We start from the raw sequence: 12,691 nt of genomic DNA on the forward strand, positions 1-12,691 counted from the left end.
CTAGTGCAAAAATTTAGGTTTTTGCTCCAAATAAGTCAACCTTTGTGTACTATATAGTTACTATAACCCAGATCTATCATCGGGATTGTGTTGGTCTATCTCACGATCTGAACAGTACACAGATAACTCGGAGGATGGATAGATAACTCGGAGGATGGATGGATCCTCCGGTACCACGTGACCTGTAGTGACGTCCCCTGTGTCAAGTGCGTTCTGAAGATGGCGACCAGGAAGATGCGGCTCTTCTCCAGCATCTCGGCGTCGTTTGCCGTTTTATTCACCCTCTGGAATACGGGGAGATGCGATGAGCAGGTGCCCTTAATGCTTTGGACCAGCGAAGGGTGGGTGTCGTTGTGTATTTATGTCCTCTAGTGACCTTCGCTGTGTGCAGCAGCTAGCGGCGGGCTAACTCATAACGCCTCAAGAACGACCGCAGTCTGCACTGCCACAATATTATATTATTGGTAACCTTTGAGTACCGAGCCCGTTATGTAACCATTACATTAGATTCATTTGTTTTATACATTATTGGTGCTTATTAATAATCGAATTATGAAAATGCCAACGTAGAAAGGGTGGTCTTGTTGTCTATGGTTAACCAGCCAGCAGCCCATCACCGATTAAAAATGTTATGTATGTAGGTATGCATGTTTTTCCTGTATGTATGTATTTATCTATGTATGTTTGTACGTATGTTTGCCAATTATGACCCCCATTGCACTGTCGATTCCCCCTGGTAGTAGGGGATATATATATATATATATATATATATATATATATATAAAATCAATAGAAATACAATTGTATAGAATTTTTGCTGACATTGATGGTCTCTGTCCACCAGGACCTCCCTGCCGTCCCAGTCTCCCCCCGCCGCGGGTCACATCGTGGGACGGGACCAGCTGGACGCCTACCTGCACACAGCCCTCGGGTCAGGCCCGCGGAATGTACTGCTCTTCCTCCAGGACAAGGTACGGTCAGGACTAGGGACACTCATACCAGGGTACGGTCAGGACTAGGGACACTCATACCAGGATACGGTCAGGACCAGGGACACTCATACCAGGGTACGGTCAGGACTAGGGACACTCATACCAGGGTACGGTCCGGACTAGGGACACTCATACCAGGGTACGGTCCGGACTAGGGACACTCATACCAGGGTACGGTCAGGCTGCACTAGGGACACTCATACCAGGGTATACTAAATGGGGACCAGGCAAACTTATACTAGGGTGTGCTAGATGAGGACCAGGGACACTCATACCAAGGTAGGCTAGATGAGCACTATCAACATGCCGGTCGTTTTGTGAATGTTCCTGTCTGATTCTGAGGTATATCCTTCTTTCTTTTTTGAACAGGGCCAGAGGTTAAGTCATATTAAATGTGTTTCTGCTTTCTGTTCATCGTCAGATGAGCATTGAGGACTTCACTATCTACGGGGGCGCTTTTGGAAACAAGCAGGACTCTGCTTTCCGAAATCTTGAGGTAAGATGTGTTCCCACTCTGTCCTGTGTGAATTGTGATCCTGATCTGTGTATAATCTTGATGTTAATGTAAACCAATGTTACCACTTTGACACACAAATGTTTAGGTCTAGCCAACTAAAACCTATTTAGTTTTATTGTTCTGTTGTTAGTTATCATTAAAATCAGAGAGCTGGTTGAATACTATTTGTAGTAGTCCTTTACACTCAGTTCAATACGCTTCTGACATTTATTACTGTGTTGTCACTGTGTTGGCTTTGTCTTTCCTCCCATGTCCTGCAGGGGGCGCTGTTATCCTCGCCGTCCCCTCTGGTGCTGCCTGCTGTTTCCTGGCCAGCCTCTAACGCAGTGATTGGAGCGTTGCAGGACCAACTTGAGACCTCCCCTCTTTATATGGATGCTGAAACGCTCGGCCAGCTGAGGCTCAACTCGTCTTCGCCGGCCTTGCTGGTCTTTAGGCTGCCCTATGGCACTGGGTAAGAGCACGCACACACACACACACACACACACACACACACACACACACACACACACACACACACACACACACACACACACACACACACACACACACACACACACACACACACACACTTGTTATGATTGGTTTGCATAAGAGGCCAAAGAGCTTATTGTTCTGCTTGTGGCATCTGTAAAACTTGTTTGTGTTTTGTCTGGTCGTGTAAATGGAAACAGGGTCTCAACTTGTGAGTGAGTTTACTTTGGCTTTCTTTGTCTTGCAGGTCAGATCTGATGTCTGCTAAAGAGATTCTTAGTGGCAATGGTGGGTGCTTATTTATAGTCAAGTGCATTATCTTGTCCTTTCATTATCACAATTATCATTAACAACCGCAGCTAAGGTATTTGTAAGGTGAATTAGAGACATCTATGAGAAATCTGCATTTAATTGAATCAAATGTTTGTGCCTAGATGAGGTGATCGGCCAGGTGTTGAGCATCATGAAGACCCAGTCGGTCCCCTATCTGGCCATCTACACAGCCCTGCAGCCCTCACAGGTGAGAGCATCAGGCCACCGTGCAGGGTCCTAGCGTCCCTGCCTGCAGTGCTGCTTTTTGAACCGCTTGGAGGAAGGACCCTACATGTCATGCTAGCGTTGACCACATCATGGGCCATCCTTCCATGGGACGTCTCACTGTGTTCGTGTGACTTTGTGGTTGTGCAGGAGGCAGCAGCAGCGCTGTCCCTGGAGGTGGGGGCGGGCGGGGGCCGTTCTCTGCTGCAGGCCAGGGCCAGTCACAAGGAGAGGGAGCAGGAGAGGGAGAGGAAGCGCAAGGTCAAGGAGAAGGCCGGGGTCTACGGCCCTGTGGAGTTCAAGGTGAGCCGTTTCGTCTCAAACCAAGTGGCTCTGTACTCATTACATTACCCCATGTTGTCTTTTCCATTGGACAGTTGATGTACCTACTGTAATGGCTGATCTCTTACATCATGGCCTTTGTTTGATTGAATACAACTATGTAAATACATTTTTTGTAAGTGAACATTCTGAATCTGCACCAATGTCGACTCTCCTTTTGATTTTTTTCTCACTTTTAGAAAATGGAATTATATCAATCTAAGGTATTCAGCTTAACAAATACATCATGGAGTCAGTAGAAGCATAGTTGTGATGAAATAAGAGTAGGACTAACCAATCTGTCTGAGGAGACCTGGTGTAGCTTAGTGTGATTAACACATTGACCTGTTTTAATAGGCTCACTAATCCATTCTTGATATTATTGTTGTTTTCTCCCTTTTGATTTCCCTATTGACCCCTTTTCTCTCTCTCGCTCTTGCTCGCTCTCTCTCTCTCTCTCTCTCTCTCTCTCTCTCTCTCTCTCTCTCTCTCTCTCTCTCTCTCTCTCTCTCTCTCTATACCTCTCTCTCTATACCTCTCTCTCTATACCTCTCTCTCTCTCTCTCTCTCTCTCTCTCTCTCTCTCTCTCTCTCTCTCTCTCTCTCTCTCTCTCTCTCTCTCTACCTTTCTCTCTTCCTCGTACGCCCTCTGTTTGTGTTCTCTAATATGTGTGTTGTGTCCAGGAGCGGGAGAACACCTGCATCCTGCTGTGGGCCACTGGGCTGTCTGTGAGCATCCTGAGGGGCGGGCGCTGGGACGACCACGACCTCACGCCCTCCACGTTTGGGGAGGGGGTCACTCCCAAACTCCACGGCTCAATGTGTGACCAGACCAAGGCCAGGTAGAGGGGGGCGGCTTCTAGAATCAGAATCAGAATCAGAATCAGAATCAGAATCACTTTTATTACATCTTATAGTACAGGACTCAAGAGTAAAAATCTTAGGCTTGGTTCCTCAACATTCACATAGCAGCAACAGTAAAAGATAAAATAAATAAGAATAAGAATAAGAAACCATATGAAAAGGAACAAAGTAAAAATAAATAAATAAATAAGTAAGTAGCAGCATCAATAATACTAAAAAGTAACAACAGTCTGTTGTTGTGGTGTGCGTGTGGATGGTTGGGGGGTAGTGTGTTTTTCCAGGAGTCTGACTGCTTGGGGGAAAAAACTGCTTGTCATCCTCTGGGTTTTGGCCCTTAGGCTTTGGTACCGCCTCCCTGACGGCAGTAGCTCAAACAGTTTCTGGTTGGGGTGGCTGGGGTCCCCAATGATTCGGAGGGCCTTCCTGACACACCGGGCCTTGTAGGTTTCCTGGATGGAGGGAAGCTCACATCCGCTGATCCTCTCAGCTGTCCGCACTACCCTTTGCAGCATTTTGCGGCTTTGGGCAGTGCAGTTCCCGTACCAGGCAGTGATGCATCCAGTCAATATGCTCTCCGTTGTGCCTCTGAAGAAGGCCCCCAGGATCTTGGGCCCCACGCCAAACTTTTTCAGACGCCTAAGGTGAAATAGGCGCCGCTGTGCTTTTTTCACCACCTGGTTGGTGTGCTCCTCCCAGGTGAGGTCTCTGGTGATGTGGACTCCCAGGAACTTAATGCTGTGTACCCTCTCCACAGCAGACCCATTGATGGAGATGGGGTGTTGAATCTGTCTCTTCTTCCTGAAGTCCACTACGAGCTCCTTGGTCTTATCGGTGTTGAGAATGAGGTTGTTGTCCTGGCTGTACTGAGCCAGACAGTCGACCTCGCTCCTATAGGCCGTCTCATCACCATCAGTGATCAGCCCCATGACTGTCGTGTCATCGGCGAACTTGATCACTGCATTGGATCCGTGTGTAGCCACGCAGTCGTGGGTGTATAGGGAGTAGAGGAGGGGGCTTAGGACACAGCCCTGGGGGGCTCCTGTGCTGATGGTCAGAGGGGCGGAGATCTTAGGACCCATCTTCACCACCTGTTTTCGATCCGTCAGGAAGTCAAGGATCCAGTTGCATAGGCTGGGATCAATGCCTAGGTCCCTGAGCTTCCTGTCGAGTCTGGAGGGGACTATTGTGTTGAATGCCGAACTATAATCAACAAACAGCATCCTCACATAGGTGTTCCTCTTGTCGAGGTGGGCGAGGGCTAAGTGGAGTGCTGTGGCAATGGCGTCATCTGTCGATCTGTTCTTCTGATAGGCAAATTGGTGGGGGTCCAGGGCTGGTGGCAGCATTCTGCAGATCAGCACCTTGATGAGCTTTTCAAAGCATTTGCTCACTATGGGGGTGAGAGCAACAGGGCGCCAGTCATTTGGGCACGTTACCTTGCTCTTCTTTTGTACAGGAATGATTACTGATGACTTGAAGCAGGCTGGCACTATGCCCGTGGAGAGGGAGAGGTTGAAAATGTTTGTGAATACACCAGCCAGCTGGTCCGCACATACTTTGAATACCCGGCCAGGTAACCCATCTGACCCGGCCGCTTTTCGGATGTTGATGCGTTTGAACACCACACGTACATCCTCTTCTGTGATGACAAGAGCGCTGGCTGTATTATCTGCGTCCTCTGAGTAGGTCCTCTCTAGGAGACTGGTTTGGCTCACTTCAAAGCGGGCGTAGAAACTGTTCAGCTCGTCAGGTAAAGAGACAGAAGTATCAGCTGTGCAGCTAGAGGTCTCTTTGAAATCAGTGATGGTTTGTAGTCCCTTCCACATTCTGCGTGGGTCATTGCTGCTCAGCTGTGCCTCTATTTTTTTTCCATAATCCCTCTTTGCTGCTTTGATCACTTTTCTTAGGTTATACCGGGCAGCTTTAATTTCAGTTGTAGCTGCCCGGTATAACCTAAGAAAAGTGATAGAGTTTGGTTTAATCCGTAAAGTGCTAAATGACTGCTTTATTTAATCAAGTGTGTTGTTTTAAAAAATTATAATAATGGATATAATTTATATAGCGCTTTTCTAGACACTCAAAGACGCTTTACAGTGAAGGGGGGACCTCACTAACCACCACCAGTATGTAGCACCCACTTGGGTGATGCACGGCAGCCAATCGGCGCCAGAATGCTCACCACACACCAGCTTGAGGTGGAGAGTGAGGGAATTAATGAGTCAGCCAATCATACAGGAGGATGATCAGGAGGGGCCAGATTGAATGAGCCTGGTTGGGCCAGGACACTGGGGTAACCCCTAATCTTTTGCGATAAGTGCCCTGGGATCTCTTATGACCTCAGTGAGTCAGGACCTCGGTTTTATGTCTCCTCCGAAGGACGGCGCCTTCTACAGCAGTGTCCCCGTCACTAGACTGGGGCATCGGGAGTGATGTTAAGGCCAGAGGGAAGAGTGCCACGTATTGGCCACAACCCGACACCACTTACAGCACCTGGTATTCCCAGGCGGTCTCCCATCCATGTACCAACCAGGCCCGACCATGCTTAGCTTCCGAGATCAGACGAGTTTGGGCGTGTCCATGGTGGTAAGGCCGTCAAATGTTATTCAAATGTTTGGTTCTTCTCTCTCCCCTTCCATCTGCTGCCCCGGCTGCTTCTTGTCAGGCTGGTTCTGAACTACGAAGATGTGCTCGGCCATCGTAACTTCAAACTGATGTGAGTGAGAAAACCCCCGGTGCTTGTAGAGACACCCCTTCATTTATTCCACCCTCATGGCTGGAGTTTTGTAATCCAACATTGTGCGACTGATTGTGCGTGCGTGTGTCCTACAGCTTCGCCATGAGCCAGCGCCACTACTCGGTGTCGGCCCGCCGCTGGTTCACCATGGACCAGGTGGAGCTGGAGTACGACGGGACCAAAGCCACCTTCAACGGCAGCCGCAGCATCTACGCCCCCGCCGAGTACTCCTACCGCTGCGACGCGGTCAGCAGCTTCCGCTGGCCGTCCCTGTTCCCCCGCTCGGCCAAGGACCCTGCCAACCAATGGAGGGTCTCCTTTGAGGACTTCCAGGTACGCACCGGGAGAGCCGCCGCGGTAGCACAGGGTCAAAAGAGAAGGAAGCTGGAGTATGACGACGACTCTTTCGTCTACCTTCCCTCCTCCATCTCAAATCAATTGAATTCAAAAGCACTTTATTGGTATGAGAAACAAACATTCACATTGCCAAAGTAGGTAATAAAGAGATCATAGTATAAAAAGTTGCATACAAAATATATATACATATCAGATATTACACTATTAAATACTCAATATGTAAAAAGTAAAATGTGGGATGATGTACAAATTCCAGTACCTCCTATAAACAGATAAATTGAAGATATACTGTACAAACAGTATTTACAATGTGGAGGACGTGTGCGATATGCAATGGTTGTGGAAAAAGTGAGTCCAGGGGGGATGATTCTGTTAAGGGGGAGTTTGAGGTCCTTTTCTCATCAGGCGATGAATCTGGCTGCTGTGATCGCACGTGGTTGTGTTCCTCCCAACATAGCTGTCAGTAAGAGGGTCTTTTAAAGCCCTTGCATGCCTTTGACCTCACAACAGATCCAGGGCTTCAACGTCTCGGGACAGGACTTCTCCTACGCCAGCGACTGTGCGGGCTTCTTCACCCCGGGCATCTGGATGGGCCTGATGAGCAGCCTGCTCATGGTGCTGGTGCTCACCTACGGCCTGCACATGATCATGCAGCTCCGCACCATGGACCGCTTCGACGACCCCAAGGGCCCCGCCATCTCGGTGCCCCTGACGGAGTGATCTCGCCTCCGGGCCGCCCAGGGCCATCGAGGGCCTTCCCAGCGCTGCCTGCTTACATTCCCTCTTCATTCCCCTTAGGTGTAACACTAGAGTAAAACAAAATGCTGTTTTGAATAAGGGCATTGTGTTCAGGGCGTGTGGATCCAACCTTCCCCACATGGAGGGTTACCACTGTATATTAAGGGGAACAGAAATATACAGCATACCTTAAAATAGCTATTTATTGGATGTGTTGTTTGAGGTGTTTTTGTGTTTACATTAGTGTTGATTGATGTGTAAACTTAAGTTGTATTTATTTATTTATTTATTTTGAATGTCTCATTGAGGTAACACACAAGATGTCTCTGTTAAGGGAATTCCTAGTTTACAATAGTGTATCAATGGTGATCCTGTAACAAGGGAGGTTTGAGTCACAAACTGGAAGTAACCAAGAAGATTTACAAATTAGCTTAAGGTTGCAGGTACTATTTCGCTCAAACAACCCATCTAAAGCACTTCCAGTTGTTTTGTATTATTTGTATTTGATTTTTTTGATGTATGAATTGTGGTGAATGCTGTACTTAAGAGGTCCTGGATGTGGTTTTGTGTTGTGAAACTCAATAAATGTGTGGAGGACGATCACGGCTCAGAGATTCTCCCCTTGCATATATTCAACACTGTCATAACCCTGTCCCGACAAACAGCCCTCTTTCTTACCTGAGCTGTACTTTAATTGTCAGACCAGGTACCCTGTTTAATAATTAATTGCATATTAGATATATATTATGCCTTGGCTATTAAGTGCAATATAAATGAAGGACATATTTCAAGTTTGCCGTATCATAAGTTTAAATTTGTCCACTGCTCTCTACCATTGGTCTGGCGAGCGAGAGCGCTGCCCCCCTTGCCCCTGATGACAGCCTTCTACACAAACCTTCAGGCTGCAAGTCGCAGTTACAAGGGGGTCCCTGACGGCACCTCGTCCGCACAGGAGGAGGGCCAAAGACAGGAAGCTGCCGGAGACCTCCCCACCACCTCCAGAGTACCAACCTACTTTGTCAGGCAAGCAGGGCATGCTGAAGGTGCAAGGAGGTCCAGGACATCCCCTCTCCCCTCTCAAGGAGTGGAACATGGGGGTGGACCTCAAAGGGCCGCTGAGGTTCCCCAAGGAACTCACGATAACATCTCTGGCCGACGGCGCCGTGGTCCACCTTCTCCGAGAGGGGGGAGAGGAGCACCGTACTCACAGCTGGCTGCTGAAAACAGGCACGCAGGCTAGGGGGTAATGTACCGGTGGAGGTTCGCTGGAAGGGCTTCTTCAGCACATCCACCCTCATGTTCCTCAAGGAAACTCAGGAGTCACTGCAGCCAGGCTGCAGAAAGACTTGAGCGGACTGGCAGAAGACCAGAGAAGCCTAGCTTCTGGCTGTGTCTCAGGAGGGAGGTAACGCCTGATCCTAGGCTGCAGGGAAATGTTTCAGTCTATGTTCGCCCCCCCTCCCCCCTCCAGAGGTTCCAGGGTGAAAGGAGCGTCCCCTCTTTGAAAGGGGCTGCCTGGGTGATGACCAGCAGTTCGAGAAGATACACCTCCCTGTTTTCAAACCCTTAAAGGTCTGTGGATGAAGTCAGCCATATAGGTCTGGATTGTCTACTCTCAGATCGAATATATTCCGATTTTTGACTTTTTATTGAACTGCGGGATTTTGAGGTCGTAGCCACATCAATTATTCCATGCTATGACATTATATAGCACACTAATTCAGAGCTTTGTTTTTTTGTTATTACTTTTCTAATAACCATGTTCAAATAACCATATACCTTTATATTGGGTATATATATGATTCACGTAAAATCAAGTCACCTCTTTAAACTTTCTAAAAACATTAATACTTTGGATACCCAGAGTTACTAGATCTGATATATTCTAGAAAATAGTCGACAGAAATGTTAACACGGTGAATGTGTTTTTTGTACATATTTGAAACAAATTGCGTTGGCTAATTGAAAGAAAGCTATTTTATTGGTCACAGCGATTTGCCTTTATAAATTAACTGACATTGTCAGTGTCCGAGCTAATTTGAGTGACCATGAGCTGGCTCTGGACGACAGCATGGTTTGCTTCAACATGTTCTCCGGCAAAGATCTGACCGCTACTTCATTTCGGTAGGCCTGGTACATCCATGATAACTATGTGATAGATTAGTATTGAAGGTCTAATGGTCTAGCAGCCAGCAACCACCATGTATTCTTAGGATGGCCAACACATACCTTAGCAAAACAAAGCATTAGTTTGATCTACACATGCTGACTCACCATTATAAAAATGTCTTGCATGACAATTTTAAGAGTATTGTTTAACTTTATGTCAAAATGCTCAGGGATGAATGTTGGGCCTGTGCTGTCCATTGCACAATAGCTGAAGCAAAAATGGCTTAATTTAATTTTACAGACAGTTTAGGAAGGTATTTTAAGTAGAGCTATGCTGATAAATAACGAGTGACGGGCATTTAACTCGCACTGCTCTTTGGATCATCAAGGTTGAATCTTTGTTTGAAAGTGTTTCTGCATTCCCTCTAGCGTGGATTACTGCAAAAAGTGCAATTCGTTCTCAAATACCCATTTCATAATGAATGGAAAGTAATAGATGAATTATCTAAAATATAAATATAGAACAAATATTTAGATTCTAAAGTTAATTAAGCTGGTTGAAACCAGAGAATAAATCAACTGCTTTCCCCCAGGTGTAATGTCTAAATGTATCCACCCTGTTGGTTTCTCAGCCAGGTCTGAAATCTAAAACCAAAAGGCAAGGCTACGGCCAAAGTCACATCAGTCAAGTACTACGGTTTTTTCACAATGCCAGAAACATAAGTCTGGTAGCAAAAAAGAAGGAATACGAGCAGGGCCATGAGAACGATGTACTGTTGGAGTCAATGGAAAGACGACCAGAGGTAGGTTGTTATCAAAGCCACTTTAATAGGTTGGTAATGCGGCCTCAGAGCCAGCAGCAGCTCTAGTTGGCGTGCAGGGCCTTCCACCGGGTCAGAGGCCCTCGGCTGGGGATGTACTTCACCCCACAGCCGTCAGAGATCAGACGCTTCTCAGCCATCATCTGATCGAAGTCTGTCGCGTTGAACTTGGTGAAGCCGTACTTCTTGGAGATGTGAATCTGAGGGCAGAGATCATTCAGGTTAGATCAGAAGAATTTTTCATGTGGAAGATGAGCACCTATTATTCCACACATTGTATCAAGTGTACACTAAGATTCTTGTGGATTTGTCTCAATGGTCCCTTTAAAGCACTCAGCACCGAATGGCTGAGGACATACACAAACCAAAGACTCAAGTGTATTCAGCCTTTGGACCCCAGACACACATAATGGTCAGCTTAATAGACTGCACAATCTGAACAAAAGGTGCAGAAGATTACAAACCTTCTGGCGGCCAGGGAACTTGAACTTGGCTCTGCGGAGAGCTTCAACCACATGTTCCTTGTTGTTGGCCTTGGTGCGCACAGACATGATGACCTGTCCGATGCGCACGCGAGCCACGGTCCCGAGGGGCTTCCCGAAGGCACCACGCATCCCAGTCTGGAGCCTACACAGGAATACAGTCAGTGAACACCTTGAACAACATCTGGATTCACAACTAGGTCTATTGTGGAAGACATGCACGTTATTTAACCCCGGGAGGGACATTATAGGTTCCAATAACCTGACTGAATTGACGCGATGCCTTGCTTTGTTGGCATCAACATGCTTAAGTGTCCTCGGACACTTGAGCATCTCAAACCTTAGAACTCACCTATCAGCTCCAGCACAGGACAACATTTTGTTGATGCGGATGACGTGGAAGGGGTGGAGTCGTACGCGGATGTGGAACCCATCCTTACCACAGGTCTTCACCATGTACTTGTTGGCGCAGATACGAGCGGCCTCCAGAGCTGCACACAGAGGGACATTTTAGTCACATGTTTTTGATTGACAGGTATCCTGCCTGTGTGCTAGGTATTCAAGTACATCTTTAGATGTGCAGTTTTTTAGATTTCCATGAACACTGGAAATCCATCTCAACTTTCTCTTTATACTTCTTGTAACATGGTTCACAGCTTCTCCACTCACCTTCTGAGGACAGCTGCTCGTACTCGTCAGAGACCATGTGCCCACACAGAGGGAACTCATCGACCTTGGCCTTCTTCCTGCCCAAGTCAAAGATTCTGATCTTAGGGTCTGAGTGAAACAAAAGAAAGAAAACATAATATTGTTATAAATATTGTTTACAATTACGGTTGGAGGATAAACCAAAACGTTCTCAAACTGTCTCAATGGTCCCTTTAAAGCACTCAGCACCACCCGGCTGAGGACATACACAAACCAAAGACTTGCTGTCTGCAGCCTTTGCACACCGGAACGCACTGGCAGCAGAACCGGGAAGCTAGACGGCAATGTTGAATTGGCATGACAGACTAAGACCCAGAATGATGGGTTGATTCAAAGTCAGCTACTCACCGGGGACACCCCTACAGAAACGGGACTTGGGGTATGGCTTGTTCTTGCAGTATCTGTAACTATAGGAAATAAACTGTTAGAACGTGTACTTGCTTTCGAACCACACCAGAATACAATCTCACAACACGTCCAATGACATTTTCAATATCCATCTGCGGTAGATAATCAGATTCCGATGTGAGGAGACCCTTGTTTGATTTCTACACAACAATTGCATAATACCAAAAAACTGGTTGTCACCTGAATCCTGGTTTTATCATTTTTTAATATCCTAATGCCGTGGCTTTTGGTCATGAAGCTACATGCTAGCATGCGTTAGCTTAGCGCCACTACTTTAGTTATGCCAACCGAGGCCATATTATTTTGTGGATTTATATACCCATTTAAGTTCCATTTCATGAACATTACACCAAGGCCGTGGGCCGTGTGTCCATGTAGCCCAGCTAGCCGACGGGCCGCGGACCACATGGAGGGCCGCGGCCGCGTCCATTTCCCCACATAAACGGACCGCGGTGTTTCTAGTGCTTTTATAACTTACCACCGGGCTGGACGGCGGCCCATGGTTGCGATCTGTAAAGCAACAAATACGATATCTGTTAAGAGTGCTAAATCAAGGCAACTAAATCAAAAACGCTTTTATTATTCCAATTTTTGGACGAGTGTCGGAGAAGGAGCTGCCACCACGCACT

General features: G+C 47.1%; 2 protein-coding genes, 2 non-coding genes and 1 pseudogene across 4 annotated transcripts; 1 reads left to right on the forward strand and 4 right to left on the reverse strand.

Moving 5' to 3' along the window:
* The first annotated feature begins 183 nt into the window (after nt 1-183).
* atp6ap1a (ATPase H+ transporting accessory protein 1a) lies at nt 184-8,467 on the forward strand. The gene is made up of 11 exons (XM_056585802.1): nt 184-341; nt 845-971; nt 1,414-1,488; nt 1,770-1,963; nt 2,231-2,271; nt 2,418-2,503; nt 2,671-2,823; nt 3,526-3,683; nt 6,368-6,418; nt 6,535-6,772; nt 7,307-8,467. The coding sequence occupies exons 1-11, from the start codon at nt 220-222 to the stop codon at nt 7,514-7,516; spliced, it is 1,455 nt and encodes a 484-aa protein (XP_056441777.1). The 5' UTR covers nt 184-219; the 3' UTR covers nt 7,517-8,467.
* LOC130392228 (5S ribosomal RNA) lies at nt 6,184-6,302 on the reverse strand (annotated as a pseudogene).
* Nucleotides 8,468-10,451: 1,984 nt separating the features above from the next.
* On the reverse strand, nt 10,452-12,691 carry rpl10 (ribosomal protein L10). The gene is made up of 6 exons (XM_056585816.1): nt 12,541-12,691; nt 12,003-12,061; nt 11,616-11,723; nt 11,299-11,437; nt 10,929-11,091; nt 10,452-10,664 (listed from the first exon to the last, which is right to left on the reverse strand). The coding sequence occupies exons 1-6, from the start codon at nt 12,561-12,563 to the stop codon at nt 10,509-10,511; spliced, it is 648 nt and encodes a 215-aa protein (XP_056441791.1). The 5' UTR covers nt 12,564-12,691; the 3' UTR covers nt 10,452-10,508.
* Nucleotides 10,770-10,896, reverse strand: LOC130392214 (small nucleolar RNA SNORA70). Its single transcript, XR_008896989.1, has one exon. It is a non-coding gene; the product is annotated as a small nucleolar RNA SNORA70 (small nucleolar RNA).
* LOC130392220 (small nucleolar RNA SNORA70) lies at nt 11,809-11,939 on the reverse strand. The gene has a single exon (XR_008896990.1). It is a non-coding gene; the product is annotated as a small nucleolar RNA SNORA70 (small nucleolar RNA).

This window comes from Gadus chalcogrammus, chromosome 1 (assembly GCF_026213295.1).
Source record: "Gadus chalcogrammus isolate NIFS_2021 chromosome 1, NIFS_Gcha_1.0, whole genome shotgun sequence".
Classification (NCBI taxonomy): domain Eukaryota; kingdom Metazoa; phylum Chordata; class Actinopteri; order Gadiformes; family Gadidae; genus Gadus; species Gadus chalcogrammus.